General features: G+C 51.7%; 2 protein-coding genes across 5 annotated transcripts in view; one reads left to right on the plus strand and one right to left on the minus strand.

The window, feature by feature from the left end:
• TEX28 (testis expressed 28) overlaps nucleotides 1-3,664 on the minus strand; it is a 27,343-nt gene extending 23,679 nt beyond the window's left edge. The window contains exons 1-3 of one of the 4 annotated variants that reach the window (XM_055106183.2): nucleotides 3,483-3,584; nucleotides 1,425-1,520; nucleotides 567-666 (exon numbers count right to left, since the gene is read on the minus strand). In XM_055106183.2, coding sequence (XP_054962158.1) covers nucleotides 567-578 — 12 coding nt within the window. In that variant the 5' untranslated portion in view covers nucleotides 579-666; nucleotides 1,425-1,520; nucleotides 3,483-3,584. Of the gene's footprint in view, nucleotides 1-566; nucleotides 741-1,424; nucleotides 1,521-3,482 lie in introns of those variants that run through there. The other 3 variants (XM_055106184.2, XM_055106182.2, XM_055106181.2) reach the window with 3 other exon arrangements.
• Nucleotides 3,665-3,753: 89 nt separating this feature from the next.
• On the plus strand, nucleotides 3,754-21,477 carry LOC117977940 (medium-wave-sensitive opsin 1). Its single transcript, XM_034950919.3, has 7 exons — nucleotides 3,754-4,358; nucleotides 6,847-7,006; nucleotides 13,097-13,393; nucleotides 15,383-15,551; nucleotides 17,019-17,184; nucleotides 18,739-18,978; nucleotides 21,261-21,477. Exons 1-7 carry the CDS (start codon nucleotides 4,341-4,343, stop codon nucleotides 21,369-21,371), a joined length of 1,161 nt encoding a protein of 386 aa, XP_034806810.2. The 5' UTR covers nucleotides 3,754-4,340; the 3' UTR covers nucleotides 21,372-21,477.
• Nucleotides 21,478-21,594: the final 117 nt, after the last annotated feature.

Below are 21,594 nucleotides of genomic sequence, written 5' to 3' on the forward strand. Positions count from 1 at the left end.
GTTCTCGAACTCTCAACATCAGGTGACCCACCCACCTCGGCCTCCCAAAGTGCTGGGATTACAGGCATGAGCCACTACGACCGGCCACAGCAGCAACATTTTAAGAGATAACTCCCTAAGAACTTTCCAGAACTGAAGAAAGACACAAATTCACAAATTCAAGAAGCCCAATAAATCCTAAGCAGGGAAGACAGAAATAGGTCCACACCTAGACAGGAGATTTTTTTTTTTTTTTTTTTGAAACAGTGTTTCGCTCTTGTCGCCCAGGCTGGAGTATAGTGGTGTGATCTCGGCTCACTGCAACCTCTGCCTCCCGGGTTCAAGCGATTCTCCTGCGTCAGCCTCCCAAGTAGCTGGTATTACAGGCGCCCGCCACCATGCCCAGCTAATTTTTGTATTTTTAGTAGAGACAGTGTTTCACCATGTTGGCCAGGCTGGTCTGGAACTCCTGACCTCAAATGATCCGCCCACCTCGGCCTCCCAAAGTGCTGGGATTACAAGCATGAGCCACCACCCGCGGCCGACACAAGATGTTAAAAGCAGCCAGAGGAAAAAAAGCTGATTACCTTTAAAACCATGACTTTTAGACTGCAGGCTGCCTTCTCAATAGCATCAATGCAATCCAGAAGATAGTTGACTGATATCTTCGATACACTGAGAGAATAACTGTCAGAGAGAAAAAAATAGGTCACATTCAAAGAATCAGAAGTCAGAATGGCTTCAGACTTCAGCAACAGCATGGGGAACTAGAAGACAATGAAGTGCTGGCCGGGCACGGTGGCTCACACCTGTAATCTCAGCACTCTGGGAAGCCCAGGCAGGCGGATCACTTGAAGTCAAGAGTTTGAGACCAGGCTGGCCAACATGAGGAAACTCTGTCTCTACTAAAAATACAAAAATTAGCCAGCATTGTGGTGGGCGCCTGTAATCCCAGCTACTCGGGAGGCTGAGGCAAGAGAATCGCTTGAACCCAAGAGGTTGCAGTGAGCCGAGGATCACTCCCCTGTACTCCAGCCTGGGCGACAGAGCAAGACTCTGTCCCAAAAAAAAAAAAAAAAAAAAAGACAATGAAGTGCTGCTTTCGAAATTCTGAGGGAAAAATGATTTCCCAGCCTAAAATTCTACACCCCAACTGTCAACTGTGGGGTTAGACTAAAGACATTTTTAGACATGAAGGAGTTCAGTACACCACTGACAAATGTAAGAATTCAACAACTGTTTAAAAAGCAAGTCTCGCCAGGGCAGTGGTGTGCACCTGTGGTCCCAGCTACTCAGGATGCTGAGGCAGGAGGATTACTTGTGCCCAGCATTACTGTGCCTGCAGTGACCTGTGACTGTGCTACTGCCCTCCAACCTGGGTGACAGAGTGAGACCTTGTCTCAAAAAAAAAAAGAGGGGGTGGGGCCGGGCGTGGTGGCTCACACCTGTAATCCCAGCACTTTGGGAGGCCGAGGCGGGTGGATCACTTGAGGTCAGGAGTTTGAGACCATCATGGTCAACACTGTGAAACACTGTCCCTACTAAAAATACAAAAATTAGCCGGGCATGGTGGCACACACCTGTAATCCCAGCTACTGGGGAGGCTGAGGCAGGAGAATTGCTTGAGCCGGGGAGACGGAGGTTGCAGTGAGCCGAGACTGCGCCACTGCACTCCAGCCTGACTGACAGAGTGAGATTGTCTCAAAAAAAAAAAAAAAAAAGTAATCACTAGAAAAGAAGCTACATATGTACATAACATCCAAATAACCAAGAGGAGAAAAAAATGGGACTTGATTAATCAAAAAAAAAAAAAAGAAAGAAAGGGGGAGAAAAAAAAAAAAACAAGGGCTGGGTGTGCTGGCTCATGCCTGTAATCCCAGCACTTTGGAAGCCAAGGTGGGTGGATCTCTTGAGCCCAGGAGGTCAAGACCAGCCTGGGCAACATGGCGAAACCCCGTCTCTATTAAAAAAAAAATTAATACAAAAATTATCCTGGAGTGGTGGTGCACACCTGTAGTCCCAGCTACCCAGGAGGCTGAGACGGGAGGATCGCTTGATCCCGGGGATGTCGAGGCTGCCGTGATCGCACCACTGCCCTCCAGCCAGGGTGGCAGACTGAGACCCCATCTCAAAAAATAAATAAATAAAAGCAAACAAGAAAAAAAAAGGCTTGAAATATATCTGATAGATAAAGGGCTAATCAACACAATATATAAAGAACTGCAAATCAGTAAACTAAGAGCAAATAACCCAATATAAAGACATTAAAGGGTAGCCACGGACATCTCAGACGACGAAAAACAAAAGAGAGTAAACGTATAATAAAACATGTAATTGCAAGGTGATCCGGGAATAGTAAGCGAAAAGCAACAATTAAATACTATTTTCTCATCCACCAGAACGCCAAAAATTAAAAAGCCTAACAATGTCCAGGGCTGGCGAGAATGTGGCAGAAGGTGATGTCACATACCCTGCAAGTGGGAATCTAAACAGATTCAGGGGTTTTTTTTTTTTTTTAATCGCAATTAGGTGGCCTGTTAAATTTTTTTTCTTGAGACAGAGTTTTGCTCTTGTTGCCCAGGCTGGAGTGCAATGGCTCGATCTTGGCTCACCGCAACCTAGACCTCCCAGGTACAAGCGATTCTCCTGTCTCAGCCTCCCAAGTAGCTGGGAGTACAAGTATGTGCCACTAAGCCCAGCTAATTGTTTTGTATTTAGTAGAAACGGGGTTTCACCACGTTAGGCTGGTCGGGAACTCCTGACCTCAGGTGATCCACCCACCTTGGCCTCCCAAAGTGCTGGGATTACAGGAGCGTGTGCCACTGTGCCCAGCCACTTTTTTTTTTTTTTTTTAGACGGAGTCTTGCTCTGTCGCCCAGGCTGGAGTACAGTGGCGCCATCTCAGCTCACTGCAACCTCCGCTTCCCGGATTCAAGCGATTCTCCTGCCTCAGATTCCCAGTAGCTGGGATTACAGGTGCCCACCACCGCCTGGCGTGGTGGCTCACACCTGTAATCCCAACACTTTGGGAGGCCGAGGTGGGCAGATCGCCTGAGGTCAGGAGTTCGAGACCAACCTGGCCAACATGGTGAAAACCCGTCTCTACTAAAAATACAAAAAAATAGCCAGGTGTGGTGGCGGATGCCTGTAATCCCAGCTATTCGGGAGGCTGAGGCAGGAGAATCGCTTGAAGCCAGGAGGCAGAGGTTGCAACGAGCTAAAATCGAGCCACTGCACTCCGGCCTGGGCGACAGGGCGAGACTCCGTCTCAAAAAAAAAAAAAAAAAAAATGTAAACACACATTCCCTTTAACCCAGCAGAACATGGGAACCCAAGGGCATTCAGCCTGTGGCGCGACCAGGCGGCCTGACTTGAGCTCACGTAGAAATTCGGCATTTTTGAACCAAGAGACAGCACTTGGGATCCCGAATGTCTGGACTTGGGCACGGCGCTGTGGAGCTGGCGCCGTTGGGAGCCATGCGAGTTCTGGGTCGGTAGGTCACCTCAGAGGTGGGGAGAAGGTTCTCTGAGACCGACATGGGGGCTAGTGCTGGCACCACCGGACATGGGGCATTTCAGACAGAGGGCGAGCACATTCCCTAGTTACCAGGGTCCATTCGAGTCAGTCACGTCACAGGCTGGCAATGGGCTAACTCCTCCTCAACAATCACACGGGGCTTGCCTCATAGAATGTTTTAAAAAAGGGAAGGAGGCTGGCGCAGGCGCCAACCGTCTCAGAACCCTGAGCACTGCCCCACCCCCACCCTGCCCGCCATAGCCCGGGCTATTGTGGGGGAGAGGTGACCATTTATCGCGAAACAAAAAATTGCGCCACAGCAGCTCCCTCCCTCCCCCACCTTTACGGTTGCAGCTGCACGTCCCACGTGCAGCACCACCCCCTGACACGTGCGGCACCACACAGCTAGTGCCGGAACTTTTTGTGCAGAGAAAGAAGACCCTGCACCCGCGCGGAGGGAGCCCTTTTGAGATTGCAGGAGAGAAGATGAGAATGGGACTATTTTCAATAACGGTGCACATGCAAGTCACAAACATTCCAGATCCCTTGACTTGCTTGCGAAGGGAGCAGCAGGCGGAGGGAGCGGCAGGCGGAGGCAGTGGCACGAGGCATGCGGAGGGAGCTGCACCGACATCACATAAATGCACTGGGCAGCTCGCACGCGCCATTCGCTCTTCAGACGCCGGAGACGTAGGAGTGGGTCTTCAGACTCCAAAGGGGTTGGACTAATGGCGGATGCTGAGGCGAGGGCTAAGTTGCGGGAGGAGGCCAGACCCGACAGGGGCACCTTGCAGGTGTTGCAAGATATGGCCAGCCGCTTGCGAATCCATTCCATCAGGGCCACATGCTCCACGAGCTCCGGGTAAGTTCTCCTCATTGAAGTCTGGGTCATGCAGGGCCACGGGCCCAGTGGCTTCAGGCCTGGTGGCCGTGAGGCCGTGTGGTGAAGGGAGAGCCTTCAGAGGCACAATGGGCTGTGTCGTAATGCCCTGTCTTGGGCTGTTGGGGCCCGGTCGAGCACCCTAGATGGCAGCGAGGCACTATTCCCGCCAAACCAAGGGTCGGTCGGTTGGTTGGTCGGCCGCAGGTTCTGGAGCCCGCCCCTCAATTTACCCACGGCCAAAGTTCTGGAGGTCGCCAAGATCTCCAGTTGGGAGACAAAGGATCCAGACTGGACTGAGGTGGCAGGGGAATGTCACTGGGATCAGATTGGGCTAGCTGTGGTTTTCATTTTAGCGGGGAGCAGGGCTTCCCTGGTAAGCAGTTGTACTGGATCCCCGAGGGTGAATGAGCGACTCTAACCCAGGATGTGAGGATAAAAAGCAATTAAAATTCCAGCCTGGGCAACATGGCGAAACCCCGTCTCTTACCAAAAAATAAAAATAAAAAATGAGTCGGGCATGGGGGCGCACACCTGCACTCCCAGCTATTCGGGAGGCTGAGGCAGGAGGCTTGCTTGTGCTGTTGGGTTTGCTGGTATGCAGTTGATGGTTTTTGCATCAGTTTGAGGGATATTGGTCTCTAGTTGTATTGTAGTATTTGGTTTTGGTATCAAAGTGTAATGCTGGCTTCACAGGATGTTTCAAAGTGTTCCATCTTAAATTTTTTGGAGTGGCTGGGTGTAGTGGCTGCCACCTGTAATCCCAGCACTTTGGGAGGCCGAGGCGGGTGGATCACTTGAGGTCTGGAGTTTGAGACCATCATGGTCAACACTGTGAAACACTGTCCCTACTAAAAATACAAAAATTAGCCGGGCATGGTGGCACACACCTGTAATCCCAGCTACTGGGGAGGCTGAGGCAGGAGAATTGCTTGAGCCGGGCAGACGGAGGTTGCAGTGAGCCGAGACTGCGCCACTGCACTCCAGCCTGACTGACAGAGTGAGATTGTCTCAAAAAAAAAAAAAAAAAAAAAGTAATCACTAGAAAAGAAGCTACATATGTACATAACATCCAAATAACCAAGAGGAGAAAAAAATGGGACTTGATTAATCAAAAAAAAAAAAAAAAAAGAAAGAAAGAAAGGGGGAGACAAAAAAAAAAACAAGGGCTGGGTGTGCTGGCTCATGCCTGTAATCCCAGCACTTTGGAAGCCAAGGTGGGTGGATCTCTTGAGCCCAGGAGGTCAAGACCAGCCTGGGCAACATGGCGAAACCCTGTCTCTATTAAAAAAAAAATTAATACAAAAATTATCCTGGAGTGGTGGTGCACACCTGTAGTCCCAGCTACCCAGGAGGCTGAGACGGGAGGATCGCTTGATCCCGGGGATGTCGAGGCTGCCGTGATCGCACCACTGCCCTCCAGCCAGGGTGGCAGACTGAGACCCCATCTCAAAAAATAAATAAATAAAAGCAAACAAGAAAAAAAAAGGCTTGAAATATATCTGATAGATAAAGGGCTAATCAACACAATATATAAAGAACTGCAAATCAGTAAACTAAGAGCAAATAACCCAATATAAAGACATTAAAGGGTAGCCACGGACATCTCAGACGACGAAAAACAAAAGAGAGTAAACGTATAATAAAACATGTAATTGCAAGGTGATCCGGGAATAGTAAGCGAAAAGCAACAATTAAATACTATTTTCTCATCCACCAGAACGCCAAAAATTAAAAAGCCTAACAATGTCCAGGGCTGGCGAGAATGTGGCAGAAGGTGATGTCACATACCCTGCAAGTGGGAATCTAAACAGATTCAGGGTTTTTTTTTTTTTTAATCGCAATTAGGTGGCCTGTTAAATTTTTTTTCTTGAGACAGAGTTTTGCTCTTGTTGCCCAGGCTGGAGTGCAATGGCTCGATCTTGGCTCACCGCAACCTAGACCTCCCAGGTACAAGCGATTCTCCTGTCTCAGCCTCCCAAGTAGCTGGGAGTACAGGTATGTGCCACTAAGCCCAGCTAATTGTTTTGTATTTAGTAGAAACGGGGTTTCACCATGTTAGTCAGGCTGGTCGGGAACTCCTGACCTCAGGAGATCTACCCGCCTTGGCCTCCCAAAGTGCTGGGATTACAGTGCCACTGTGCCCAGCCACTTTTTTTTAGACAGAGTCTTCCTCTGTTGCCCAGGCTAGAGTTCAGTGGCGCCATCTCAGCTCACTACAACCTCCGCCTCCCAGATTCAAGCGATTCTCCTGCCTCGACCTCCCAGTAGCTGGGATTACAGGTTTCCAGCAAATCCCTCTGAGCCGCCCCCGGGGGCTCGCCTCAGGAGCAAGGAAGCAAGGGGTGGGAGGAGGAGGTCTAAGTCCCAGGCCCAATTAAGAGATCAGATGGTGTAGGATTTGGGAGCTTTTAAGGTGAAGAGGCCCGGGCTGATCCCACTGGCCGGTATAAAGCACCGTGACCCTCAGGTGACGCTCCAGGGCCGGCTGCCGTCGGGGACAGGGCTTTCCATAGCCATGGCCCAGCAGTGGAGCCTCCAAAGGCTCGCAGGCCGCCATCCGCAGGACAGCTATGAGGACAGCACCCAGTCCAGCATCTTCACCTACACCAACAGCAACTCCACCAGAGGTGAGCCAGCAGGCCCGTGGAGGCTGGGTGGCTGCACTGGGGGCCACCGGCCACCCACCTGCCCCGCCCAAGGGAATCTCTCTTCTGCACGTCCCCACCAGCAGAGAAGGCTTTCTCCCATAGCTTTTCTGATGACATGAATTGGGGGGTCCTCTCCAAATCTAGAAGGACACCATAATATCGAATATGCATTCTCAAGCCACACAGGCTTCCCAGCCCCTTTGAGAATCCGAGGCCGGGGAAGAGTTTATGTGCTCTTTCTTTGTGGCCCGTAGATGAGTGTGTTCACTGCTAGCGAATGACCTCTCATTCCACGGAGTCCCTCAGCTTCCTGGGGAAGAGCTGGGTCTGTCTTTACATTTGAAGCCAAAAGGAGGCAACATACTGACACACCCAAGGGAGGCGGGAGGGTGGGGAAGACAGCAGCAGAGGGCAAGAAACTTCTAGAACTTCAGGGTCGGCAAAGCCTGTAGCAGTCATTTTGTCAAACTCCATGATGGGGCCACATGGCTTTTGGCTGCACACCTCTGGGGGAAGAGGCTGCATTGGCGCCCAGGGCCATCTTTCCATTCGGAGCCGTCCTGGGAGAGAGGGCTCAGGCCCAACAGAAAGCTGAAAGCTCTCATCAGGGCAGCCCGAGTTCTGCCATTGGGAGTTGCCCAATCCAAAAGTTTTGCACGCAGGCCCTCAAAGAAGCTGAGGACACCAGTGACCGCCCCACTCCTGGCCCTCTCCCCAGGTCCCTCCTCCAAACCAAATTCCTTTGGTGCCTTCAAGAACATCGTGCAGGCCGGGCGCAGTGGCTCACGCCTGTAATCCCAGTACTTTGGGAGGCAGAGGCGGGCAGATGACGAGGTCAACAGATAGAGATCATCCTGGCCAACATACTGAAACCTCATGTCTACTAAAAATGCAAAAATTAGCTGGGCTTGGTGGCGCATGCCTGTAGTCCCAGCTACTCAGGAGGCTGAGGCAGGAGAATCGCTTGAACCCGGGAGGTGGAGGTTGCAGTGAGCCGAGATCACGCCACTATGCTCCAGCCTGGCCACAGAGTGAGACTCTTGTCTCAAAACAAAACAAAACAAAAAACAACAACATCGTGCAGGCTGTGGTTTCCAGAAGCCACGCCAGCTCCTTGATTGCCAATAAACATCCCGCTGTGGGGTGGCCAGGACCGAGTGCCAATTAGTGACAGAGTGCCCAGACCAAACCGGATGAGGATCTTGCAGTTGACCTCAACATGACTGTGCCCAGAATTTCCTTGGTGGCAGTGTCAACAGTCTCTTCCTAGATGCCCCCAGACTTCATCAATGCATGATGCTTCAGTGCACTCTTTTCAAATGTCGGGGTGGGTTTTTTTTTTTCCACAAAACTTCAAGCATCTACTAAAGTAGAGGGAGGAGTGTAATGAACTCCGGTACCCATCACTCAGCTTCCACGGTTTCATCTCATTTCATCTGTGACCCCTCCACTACCCTTTCTTCCTGATTCTTGGAAGCAAATCCAAGACATCACACCCTTCCCTCTGTAAATCTTTACTATGTTCCTCTAGGAGAAAAGGACTCTTCTCAATACATAACCACAAGTCATCATCACACCGACAAGCGTAACAATATTTCCTGAATAGCTTCAAACATCCTAGTAGTGTTCAAAAAATGTCATACGTATTTTCAGTCTGCTTGAATCAGGGCTCAAATAAGGTCCACACATTCAGATTGACTGATATGCCTTTTGACTCCCTTTGAATCTAGAGGTTCCCTTTCTATCTCCCTGCAATTTATTTGTGGAAGCAAGCAAGTCGTTCATGACGTAGCCTAACAGGCCCCTCTGACGTTGTTCATTATGACTTTTCTGTAAATTGGTAGTTGATCTGAGGATCTGGCCAGAGGCAGGTTGGATTTGTTGGTGTGTTTTGGCAAGGAGAGTGTCTCTTTTCTGGGGTGTTGGCAGCTACTGAAACTCAATGCCCAGACCAATTAAACCACTGGGGATGGAAAATGACGGCATTCGGACACCTTACCCTGCCTTCACCTATTGGTGACCAAAACCTTAACATCTTCACAGGTGTTCTTACCCTGAGGGTATATGCCACTAGGTTGCGTAGTAAAGCGGTGTGTTTCCAGTCCCTTAGAATAGTCCCTCTCTAAGTGATATGCCACTCAGTGGATATGCATTTAGCTTCATTTCTTTTGTTGCTGATTTTCAGAGATTGCTCTGTAAATTTAAACTTTTGTTTTACTTTATTTTATTTTTTCGAGACAGTCTTACTCTGTCGCCCAGGCTGGAGTGCAGTGGCGCGATCTCAGCTCACTGCAACCTCCGCCTCCTCGGTTCGAGCGATTCTCCTGCCTCAGCCTCCCGAGGAGCTGGGACTACAGGTGCCCGCCACCACGCCCAGCTAATTTTTTTTATTTTTAGTAGAGACAGGGTTTCACCATGTTGGCCAGGCTGGTCTCCAACTGCTGACCTCAAGTCGTCCGCCCACCTCGGCTTCCCAAAGTGCTGGGATTACAGGTGTGAGCCACCGCCCCCGGCCACTTAAATTTTGTTTTATAATTATGTAATAAAACAGTTAAAAGTCTCAAATTAAAATCTAGAAAAGAAGGTGTATTTGAAGAAGTCTGGCTTCTCTGCGCCACCACCGACCGCCCCTTCCCTATCTGCCTGTATTTCCTCGAATCACTTTGCCTGGGAGTTGACTTTGATTCTCTTGCTCATTGCTTCATGAAATTCAGTTCCAGAACTTTCAGGAGGGGGGGGTAGGCCATGACACCAGCTCTAGTTACACTGGTGGCAGCTCCTGTCCCCTCCCCCACTGCTGCTGGGACCTGTTCTCTCCTTTGCCCCCTTGTCCCTGCACTGCCCAATTTGGACCGCAAGGGTTGCCAGGGAAGGGCACTGGCTGCCTTGTTTTCAGAGGTCGTAGCACCTAGATTGCTCCAGCCCCTTGCACTTGCCTGCAGGCCAGAGTGTCCCAAACCCTCCCAGTCTCAGCTGCTCTTCCCCAGTTCACCCAAGGTACTTCCCAGGGAAGAGCTGCCGACAGTTTGGGGGTTCTCTGTTCTTAGGTCCATCAGCAACCCCATTGCTCCCCTCTGCTTCCTTCTGCACGGAGACTGACGCCATGCAGGTCTTCAATTGTCAATGGTCTGTCCCTGCTGCTCATACTGGGGGTTCCTGGGGAGCCAGTGCCAGGTATCGGGATTGCAGACATTGTCTGTGGGTTTCCGGAAGCTCCTTGTGTTGGGAACATATGGGGCCCGTGCACAGAGGGCAGCAGAGGCCTTGTGGGATCCAGCTGTGCTAGGGGTGAGATTTATCTGTCTCTCCTGGCCATAGCCAGGAAATCCCCATTTTTCTTAAGCTAGCTTGAGTTGGGCTTTTCTAACACACAGCTAAAGAATCTCTTGATAAACCTTGGGACTCTCCATGAGGCCTTATATGGCAGCAGGTCTGTGGCTTGCAATCCCTTCAAGTAATCTGCCAAAAACAATGTTATGACGAAGGTCCTTCCAACACAAAAGGTGTAGAGCCCTAGCAAACTCCTACAGAAGAAAAAGGAGAAATAATTCGTTTGTAGTCCCAGCTACTTGGGAGGCCAAGGTGGGAGGATCACCTGAAGTCAGGAGTTCGAGACCAGCCTAGGCAACATAGCCAGACCCCATCTCTACAGAAATAAAAAAAAATTGCCATTGTGGTAATGCACGGCTTGTAGTCCCAGATACTCGAGAGGCTGAGGCAGGAGGATCGCTTGAGCCCAGGAGTTCCACGTTGCAGTGAGCTATGATTGTGCCACTGTACTCCAGCCTGGGTGCCAGAGCCAGACTCTATCTCTATTTTTTGTTGTTGTAGTTGTTGTTGTTGTTTTTGAGACGGAGTCCTTGTTCTGTCACCCCGGCTGGAGTGCAGTGGCGTGATCTCAGCTCACTGCAACCTCTGCCTCCTGGGTTCAAGTGATTCTCCCGCCTCAGCCTCCTGAGTAGCTGGGACTACAGGCGCCCACCACCATACCTAGCTAATTTTTTTTTTTTTTGTATTTTTAGTAGAGACGGGGTTTCACCATGGCCAGGCTGGTTTTGAACTCCTGACCTCAAGTGATGCACCCCCTCGGCCTCCCAAAGTGCTGGGATTACAGGCGTGAGCCACCGCTCCCAGCCGACTGTATCTCTAAATATATAATAATCATAATCATAATCAGGACACCAGTCATATTGGATTAGGGCCCACCCTAATGACCTCATTTAAACTTGGTCATTTCTGTAAAGACCCTATCTCCGAAAACGGTCACTTTCTGAGGTATTGGGGTTAGGACTCCAACATATGAATTTGGGTGGGGACACAATTCAACTCATAACACATTCATTGATTAATTTCCTCATTCATTTATTTTCTGAGCATCTATTGTGTGCTGGACACTCTGTGAGGATGAATGAGTCACAGTCTCTGGTGAGAAAGACAAGACTTGTACTTGTGTCTCAGTACTGGCTGCTATAAGAAATTACCAGGCTGTGGCCGGGCGCAGTGGCTCACGCCTGTAATCCCAGCACTTTGGGAGGCCGAGGCAGGCGGATCACGAGGTCAGGAGATTGAGATCATCCTAGCTAACATGGTGAAGCCCCGTCTCTACTAAAAATAGAAAAAATTAGCCAGGTGTGGTGGCGGGCGCCTGTAGTCCCAGCTACTCAGGAGGCTGAAGCAGGAGAATGGCGTGAACCTGGGAGGCGGAGCTTGCGGTGAGCCGAGATGGTGCCACTGCACTCCAGCCTGGGTGACAGAGCAAGACTCCGTCTCAAAAAAAAAAAGAAAAGAAAAGAAAAGAAAAAGAAATTACCAGGCTGTGCACGGTGGCTCACGCCTGCAATCCCAGTACTTTGGGAGGACAAGGCAGGAGGATCTCTTGAGGTCAGGAGTTTGAGACCAGCCTGGTCAACATGGTGAAACCCCATGTCTACTAAAAGCACAAAAATTAGCTGGGTGTGGTGGTGGGTGCCTGTAAATCCCAGCTACTACTCGGGAGGCTGAGGCAGGAGAATCGCTTGAACCCAGGAGGCGGAGGTTGCAGTGAGCCGAGATCACATCACTGCACTCCAGCCTGGGTGACAGAGCAAGACTTTGTCCCCCTCAAAAAAAAAGAAAAGAAAGAAAGGAAAAGAATAAAAGAGAAATTACCATAGATTGGGTGGCTTTTAAATGACAAATTTATTTCTCACAGCTCTGGAGGCTGGAAGTCAGGGTGCTAGTGTGGTGGGCTCTGGCGAGGACCCTCTTCCTGACTGCAGATTGCCAACAACTCATTGTATCCTCACATGGAAGAAAGAGAGCTAGAGAGCACTCTAGGGACTCTTTTTCTTGTTTGTTTTAATTAAAAAAAATTTTTTTTTACATGGGCATGCCATGTTGCCCAGGTTGCATTTGAACTCCTGGGCTCAAGCAACCCTCCAGCCTCAGCCTCCCAAAGTGCTGGGATTACAGGCATGAGCCACCATTCCCAGCTAATTTGGGCTGTTCCCAAAGGCTCAAGTGATCCTCCCACGTTGGCCTCCTGAGTAGCTGGGGCTACAGGCGTGAGCCACCATGCCCAGCTTCTAGGACCTCTTTTATAAGGGCACTAATCCCATTCATGAGGGCCCCACTCACTCTGCACACGTGACCTAAATGACCTGCCAAAGGCCCCACCTCCTAATACCATCACCTTGGGGGTTGGGATTTCAACACAGAAATTTATGGGGGGCACGTACATTCAGATCATCATGAACAGTAACTCCTATGTGTGACAGAAGGTGACAGAGGTGGGTAGTGGTCTTCCCCTCAAGGGGGTGAGTTGCCACTAGCTGGGGAATCTTCTGGAAGGCAAATGCATATGAGCTGGGCTTTACAGGAGGCAAGCGTTTCTCTATGGAAGGGCAGAGGACTGTGGGAGGTAGGAGGTGGGGCTGGGGCAAAGGGAAGAGGGGAGCAGGGAAGTGGGGTGACTGCACACTGGCAGTGGGGAATCAGATGGAGGAGACGATGAGGAGTTCTGTTAAGTTCAAGATGCCAGTGCCAGTGACCAGCGGGCGATGGTCTCTCTCCTCTGCCTCCTGCCCCCAGACCCCTTCGAAGGCCCGAATTACCACATCGCTCCCAGATGGGTATACCACCTCACCAGTGTCTGGATGATCTTTGTGGTCATTGCATCTGTCTTCACAAATGGGCTTGTGCTGGCGGCCACCATGAAGTTCAAGAAGCTGCGCCACCCGCTGAACTGGATCCTGGTGAACCTGGCGGTCGCTGACCTAGCAGAGACTGTCATCGCCAGCACTATCAGCGTTGTGAACCAGGTCTATGGCTACTTCGTGCTGGGCCACCCTATGTGTGTCCTGGAGGGCTACACCGTCTCCCTGTGTGGTAAGCCAGTCGGGTCCCAGGCTCAGCGGAAACCACTCATTCACCCTGCAAGCCCCTCCGGCCACCTCATGATGATCTGGGCCCAGCTGCTCCTGTAGGCCTGTCTCCCTCCACATCTGTGCCTCACATCCATACACTGAAGGGTTCTGGAGGCTTCCATCTGAACACTCACATTAAATTCAGCTCCCTTGAGTCAAACATACCCTGAGTTCCTACTCTTGAGTCAGGCTCTGCCCGGGGACAGCCAGTTTGGAGCTGTGGGGCTGGTGTGGGAGGAGACAGATACAGAGCTAGACAACCCCAGAACAGTAGGGGGGCGGGGACTCTGGGCACCCTGGACAGAACTCCCCTGCAATTAGGGATGCCTGCTCTTTCAGCTCACCAGCATCTGCTTTTCCCGGAGGAGACACAATTCCCAGATCCTCTTCCCATCCCCATCACTAATATCTCTGTGGGCCACTATTCCGCTCAGGTCAGGAGACAGTGGCCGAGAGGTACTAGCGTGCCAGGCTCTGTGCTAAGGAGGGGGCCCTATAGCCAGACGGCGACCACACAGTACCATCATCAGTCCTCTCAGACAAGAAGGGGCCTGGGGCAGGTGGTGGAGGAGCGGCTGGGAGCAGTTTGTGGTTCGAGTGGGTAGAGTACCACCAAGCAGCCGTGGCTGCTGGACACGAGGTGGGCAGGCCCAGGTCTCAGAGGCCTCAGACGTCACGCCCAGGAGCTGGGACTTTCTTTCAGGAGGAGGAGACCGCACATCCAGCAGCAGCAGCTCCTGCTCTTGCCTCCCCACCACTCTTAGCAGCCTCCCCAACCCCACCCCCTGTTAACTGCCTCAAATTGTACCCACAATGGCCCAGACCAGAGAGGGTGCTTGTCCAAGTCCCGGCACTACCCCGATAGTCTAGAAGGGGAGCCAAGGGAAGGTCAGGCAGAGAAGGTCCATCCCCAGGTCCGAGTGCTCTCTGCAGCAGGCATGGCCTCGGTGGTCACACGACCCTTCCCGAGTGCCCCCCTGCATCTCTGCCCACGTCTGTCTCCGTTTCTGCCATGGTCTCCCGCTCACCCTTGCCTCTGCTCATGGTCTGTTCTTGGGTCAGTCAGGTGCCAAGCAGCCAGCACTTCCCCACCACTTTTGGTCCACGGATGCCCTTGGCCATCTGGGAAGCCTGTGGACCCCATCTCAGGAGAATTTTTGCAAACGCATAAAATGAGACCCATAGGATTACAAAGGCAGCAAATTATATTGAAATACAGTTATCAAAGTATTAAACATTCATCAGTAACATAGTCTTTAGTTAAAAGCATTTATTGGCCAGGCTCATGCCTGTAATCCCAGCACTTTGGGAGGCTGAGGTGGGAGGACTGCTTGCCTCCAGGAGTTTGAGACCAGCCTGGGCAACATAGTGAGACCTCTTCTCTACAACAAATAAAAACAGCTGGGCGTGGTGGCACACCAGTAGTCCCAGCTACTCAGGAGGCTCAGGCGGGAGGATCACTTGAGCTCTGGAGGTCAAGGCTGCAGTGAGCTATGATGGCACCACTGCACTCAGCCTGGGCAACAGAGTGAGATTCTGTCTCAAAAAGTAAATAAAAATAAAAGCATGTATTAAACGTATTAGTGACACCACTCAGTACTAAGGTATTAAATAACAGGATCCCGCCTGACAATCACTGTTATTTCAGAGTAGTGATGAACATAAGTGGTATTCGAACTCTCTGCCACCTCTATGAATTGACAGGAAAACATCTGTGACCTCTCTTGCTGACCGAGTCACAGGTACTGCTAATACTGCCACGTTCATAATGAAAGGAAATGCCCAGTGTCTGTTCGAGGTTGGTGGAAAGAAAGATGTCGTTTTTTCCACCTCAGTCCGTGGAGCCCTGAATTCTGTGTGCAGACGTTTGGGGTCTAAGCAGGACAGTGGGAAGCTTTGCTTCCCACCTTTGCTTTGGCTCAAAGCCCTCATCTGTCTGCTCTCCCCATAGGGATCACAGGTCTCTGGTCTCTGGCCATCATTTCCTGGGAGAGATGGATGGTGGTCTGCAAGCCCTTTGGCAACGTGAGATTTGATGCCAAGCTGGCCATCGTGGGCATTGTCTTCTCCTGGGTCTGGGCTGCTGTGTGGACAGCCCCGCCCATCTTTGGTTGGAGCAGGTAAGGGTGCGAGGACGCAAGATGGAGTGGGCAGGGTCAGACTCTGTGACCTTAAGGCAAATCACTTCCTTTCTCTGGGCCCCTCTGAGCGTGCAATGTCTATCAATGTATGAATGTGGCTGCAACATAGGAAAGGCTCTGTGGTCCCCGAACCTCTGGAAACATATTTATCCCAAGCACGATCAGGTCACAGGCGCACACGCAGCTCAGGCCATCAGCACAGCTGTCAGTGAACGCATAGCGTGTTTGCATTCCAGGTCTCTTCCTTGCACACGCTGCCGCACCACGCCCCCCACCTTTCAGAGGCTGCTTGGGTCATAGATCCACCTGGGCCTACAGAGCACATGTCCCGGCCAGGCCAAGCAAGTGGCTCAAATGTTTGATTGGGGTGGACTGGATGGGACAGCATTTCACTGTTTTATCGACAAGCTCGTGAATAAGTTCTCGTGGTGTTTGGAGAGGGAGTGTTCTTTCCTCGAGAACGTTCCACAATTCTGGGAAACAAACCTTGTGGAAGCCTGTCTCTGTCGCCCGCCCTCCTCATGCCGCCATGCCCCACACAGCTGCCCGTTATCAAACATGTGTGGTGAGCTGACCCTAGTGGAGGCTCTCCTGTGGGTTATCTCATTTAATCCTCCAGGCCACTAAGTGAGCAGGGCCCTTTATTTCAGTCATGGCCTAGCTGACCTCAGATAAAAGACTCAGCTCTTCATGGGTGTTCTCAGAAGGTCAGGGCAAGAAGGAACCTCACAATCCCTTTGTAAAGAAGGGGAGTGATTGGGAAGATGAAAATGTCCTGGAAGCAGATAGTGGAGATGGTTGCACAGCATTGTGAATGTACCAAAGGTCACAATGGTACTTTTTTCTTCTTTTGAGACAGGGTCTCACTCTGTCACTCAGGCTGGCACAGTGCAGTGGTGTAATTATGGCTCACTGCAGCCTCCACCTCCTGGGCTCAAGTGATCCTCCTACCTCAGCCTCCTGAGGAGCTGGGCCTACAGATGCACCACTTCACCCAGCTAATTTTTTTTATTTTTTGTAGAGACAAGATCTCACTATGTGTTCCAGGCTAGTCTTGAACTCCTGGGCTCGAGCAATCCTCCTACCTCTGCCTCCAAATGTGCTGGGACTATAGGCGTGAGCCATTGTGCCTGGCCTATAATGGTACATTTTATGTTATGTGTATTTTACCACAATTCAAAAAGAAGAAAGGCATAACATCTAAAAATGGACAAGGATTAACCAAAATCCTACCCAACGGTTTTGTTTTGGGTTGATGAAAATGTTCTGGAAGCAGAGGTGGTGACTGCCACAGAATTGATCACTTCAAATTGGGTAATCTCATGCAACATGAATTTCACCTCAATTTAAAAAAACAAACCCCACCCCAGTTAGCACCATGCCTGGGCCGGGGGTCCTGGGTCACCCCACCCTGCATCAGGACTGGCTGCCGGCCCTTCTCTCCAGGTACTGGCCCCACGGCCTGAAGACTTCATGCGGCCCAGACGTGTTCAGCGGCAGCTCGTACCCCGGGGTGCAGTCTTACATGATTGTCCTCATGGTCACCTGCTGCATCACCCCACTCAGCATCATCGTGCTCTGCTACCTCCAAGTGTGGCTGGCCATCCGAGCGGTAAGCCCCCCGATTCCTCCTGGCCTCACCCGCCTCCTGCCCCTAAGCTGCTCTGCCCTCGAATCAGTCCACTCAGACTCCTAAACTATTTTTCCAAAAATCCTTAGAGAAGAGGATTTTACCCCTAAAAGAAAATATTAAGATCCAGCGATGAGAATCAGGTGATTTCTTTGGGACTGTACCAGTGGCTGCAGGTTCAGCCCCAGCCCCGTTGTCCTCAGCTCTGTGAGATGGGAAAGCACTGCCACTCCCTCCCTGGAGGAGTCCACTAAGGGAACAGAGGTGTGCCTTGCCCCGACCCTGGACAGTTCTCCCCGGGGTGGAAAGGCTGCCTTTCCCACAGAGTAGAGTGGAGCAGCCACATCAGCAAATGACACCTGCAAATCAAGGCGTGTTTTTATGAGGCTGCCACCAGAGTACCCTTGTCCTTTTCATAGGCTGTGGGGCCGACCAAGGAGTGGACCCGAGAGTGCCATTTGCCCCCCTGACCCACTCTCCACCTCCATGTCTGGCCCTCTGCCCTGGGAAGCTGATCCTGTCCACAGCCGTCACCCCCCACCCCTACACTAGGCTACCACTGGGAGCCCTTCAGGAAGTCAGAGCAAGGGAGGAGAGCCAGGCTGGTTCTTTTCTGTTAGCAGTGGGAGCCCTTTCAGGGTGCTGGCTTTCCTATATGAAGCTGCCTGTGCCCACAATTGGATGGGCATGCCTGCCAAGCTCTCTCCAGAGGAGTCTGTGAGCCTGTGAAAGGCCCCCTCACCCCGTCACCTTGGGGTGAAGGCTCCCACAGGTATCCAACCATGGCTTCGGCTGTATTAGTCTGGGATGGTAGAGCCCCAGCTCCACAATGTGGCCCCAGCTCTGCTGTCTCAGCCATCCCTGCATTCCAGCCCTCACACTCCCTCTCTCATCCCCACTCATCTGCCTGCCGTCAGTCCCTCATCCCTGGCAGGCGGTGGCTGCCCTCTGGCCTCCCCCACAGTGCCTCTGCCTGGAGGCCATTCGTCTCCTTCCTCCCAGCAGGCATGAAGGAGCCACCCCACCAAAGCTGCCCTCAGCTGCCTCACTGTGAGTCCAGGGCAGGATTTAGTCCACACAGTGGCCAACCTGGCCTAGGAAGCCTGAGGGAAGTGTATGCATTGCTCTGACACTCCCATCGCGCACCCCGCCAGCCACTGCTTTTGCCTCCCCCGCCATCTCCACCTTGTTAACTCCTTCATTCTCCACGCCCAGTCATCAATCAAATCAGGCCTCCATGCTCAGGCCTGAGCGCAGGACAGGACAGTCTGTTAAGGGATCAGGTGAAGCAAAGGAGCTTGTTAGATCCAGCTCTGGGGTCATCTTAGGCCACGCCTAGCTGCATGCCACCTCCAATTCTAGAACTCCCCCAGGGCCAGCCTGAGGCAGCCATGTCTGCCTGGGGCCGGCTGTGCTCCACTCAGGGCTGGAAGATGGCTGCTGGGCTCCTCTCCTCCTCCCCACAACTCCCTATGCCTGGGTCACCTGCCTCTTGCTGCTCTCCAACCCCCGACTCACTATCCCTGTCTCCCTTAGGTGGCAAAGCAGCAGAAAGAGTCTGAATCCACCCAGAAGGCAGAGAAGGAAGTGACGCGCATGGTGGTGGTGATGGTCCTGGCATTCTGCTTCTGCTGGGGACCGTATGCCTTCTTCGCATGCTTTGCTGCTGCCAACCCTGGCTACCCCTTCCACCCTTTGATGGCTGCCCTGCCGGCCTTCTTTGCCAAAAGTGCCACTATCTACAACCCCGTTATCTATGTCTTTATGAACCGGCAGGTAAGCAACACCATCAGCAGATCCCACTCAAAATACCGTGTGCCCTAGAAGGGTGCAGTGATGGCCCCACCTGGCATCATGTCTCTGATAAGAAGCCCGCGGAGCACCTGGGGGACCCTCCAGGGAAATGACCGGGAAAGGCTCAGCGTGTGACCCAGCCCCAGCCAGAGCTCCAGCTGGCCCTTAGCAGAAGGCTTAGGTGTGCCCTCTGGAATCCTTTATAGACTCGGCCTGAGGGTGGCATTTCCCAAAGCGTCTGTGTGCCGTGTGCTCTTCCCTTCCGGTGGCCCTAGAACTATGGCTGCCGAGCTTCAGGGGCTCTCCTGGCGTTCAGACGCTCTAGGAGTTGGTGAGCCCTAGGTACATCCACCCTAGGTGTGCCCCTCTTCTGTTCAGACTCGACCCTTCTCAACCTTCATCTCTCCATTTTCAAAGCGTAACCTCTGGAATTTGTGTTCCTATAAGAACAAAAGCCGGCCCTCCTTGGCTACACTGACCAACAGTTCAAGAGCTTTCACGAGTTCGTGGGTTAGTTCAGGGGGGACGTGCTGTGGTCCTGCCCAGAGGCAGCCTCCTTAGCTGGCATATTGGGCCTCAGCAGCAAGCTGCTCACACACCTAAATCCCCCCACCTCCTGCAGGTTACAGGCTTCATTAAAGCGCAGCTGTGATGTGACTTGATGGTGGCCAGAAAGGTGTGCAGAGGCCTCCCATTTCACCAGGCCCAGTCCATCCCTTCCACTGGGCTCTTCCTTGCTTCTCCATCTTAGAGCCACTCAATGGCTCCAGCCCCTTTGGCTCAGCTTTGACTCACACAAGCCAAGTCTGCAGAGTTCATTAAGGGTTCATTCTCTCTGGTAACTTTTAAACAGTAAGTAGGACCACGCCTGCAGTGGATTTCCGGGAACTCGCTGTAGCACACTGATGCCCAGAGTGTAGTTCTATCCCTGACCCCTGTTTCCTGACTTTCATGAGGATCTTTTTTAGGTTTCTGGAATCCTAAACTATCTTGCCAAGTACTGTCTTTACTGGATTATTTCCATTCTCCTTTCCAGAACTCCCCCTGGACAGGGGGAGACAGATGTCTGCACTTCTGGACCTCACCAGGCCTCGAACTTTGCTTTTACCCTTTCCACATAATTATCCTGTCCTGCCACATTCTGAGAGAATTTTCTGGAATGCAGTTCCATGAAGACAGCAAATTTTGCTCAGGACAGAGTCTGGCACACAGTGGGTGCTCAAGCAGCAGCTGCTGAATGGATTCCTCAGCCCTATCTCCCAGCTCTTCAGCCGAGCTGATTCTGCTGTTCGTCCCGTTTCTTATGTTATTAATTTCAACCATTATATTTTTTATTTTTGAGAGTTTTGATGATAGAGGGAGTTAGAGCTAGTCAAGAGTAGGCCTGAAATATTTAGAAAATGCCTTTGGTCTGGGTCCTCAAAGCATTGTGGTTACTTCAGTGATGACACAGGACATGATTTGAGACATTCATATGGCCCAGATCTCTTTGGGGTGAAGCAGCAAAGACAGACCCCTCCTGGTACCGGAAGACGCTTGGCTGGAGAGATGAGGTAGGGGCTAGATTGTCATTACCTAGGCCTCACCTTGCCCCAGATCCATGGACTGGAAAAAACATGACAACCACATGCCTTTTCATTAATATTCCTCTGAGCCGCTCACCACACAGTCTGGGGACAGGTCACCACTGCCCCTTAGCTGTCACTGTGGATGAGTGTCATGGGGCTGCCGTCACAAACTACCACAAACTCAGTGGCTTCAAACCACAGAAATGGATTCTCTCAGGGTTCTGGAAATCTTGAGTCTGAAATCAGGGTGTTGGCAAATGGAAAGGTTCCCTATGGAGGCCGAGAGGGAGAAGCAGCTGCAGGGCTGCCGGCAGTCTTTGGCGTTCCTTGACTCCAAGGTGTGTCACCCCAGTCTCTGCCTTCATCTTCACGTGGCCTTCTTCCCTCTGTCTGCGTGTCCGTGTCCAAGCGTTCCTTTTCTTATCAGGACACCAGTCATTCGATTAGGGCCCACCCTGCTCCAGTGTGACCTCATCTTAACCTGAACACGTCTTTTGGGGGACCCACTTCAACCCACTGTAGTCACCATCAACTGCTAAGTCAGATGACATCCCCGCGTGTGAGGGAGAAATAATCCAAGCCTTCCTCCATCCCCCATGGGATTCGGAATGGGTGAAGGGAAGGCTCGGGCACGTACATTCAGCACAGTGCTCCACCCTTCCCTGCTCTGCTCAGTAACGCTTTCTGTCCTTCCAGTTTCGAAACTGCATCTTGCAGCTTTTCGGGAAGAAGGTTGACGATGGCTCTGAACTCTCCAGCGCCTCCAAAACGGAGGTCTCATCTGTGTCCTCGGTATCGCCTGCATGAGGTCTGCCTCCTACCCATCCCGCCCACCGGGGCTTTGGCCACCTCTCCTTTCCCCCTCCTTCTCAGTCCCTATAAAATAAATGTAATTTATCTTTGCCAAAACCAACAAAGTCACAGAGGCTTTCACTGCAGTGTGGGACCACCTGAGCCTCTGCGTGTGCAGGCACTGGGTCTCGAGAGGGTGCAAGGGGGATAAAGAGGAGAGAGCGCTTCATAGACTTTA

This window comes from Pan paniscus, chromosome X, assembly GCF_029289425.2.
Source record: "Pan paniscus chromosome X, NHGRI_mPanPan1-v2.0_pri, whole genome shotgun sequence".
NCBI classification, from domain to species: Eukaryota; Metazoa; Chordata; class Mammalia; order Primates; family Hominidae; genus Pan; species Pan paniscus.

Coding starts and splice junctions, on each gene's coding strand:
- LOC117977940 (XM_034950919.3), top strand. Junction 13,394..15,382: donor CTACACCGTCTCCCTGTGTG/GTAAGCCAGTCG, acceptor CTCTCCCCATAG/GGATCACAGGTCTCTGGTCT. Junction 18,979..21,260: donor ATGTCTTTATGAACCGGCAG/GTAAGCAACACC, acceptor CTGTCCTTCCAG/TTTCGAAACTGCATCTTGCA.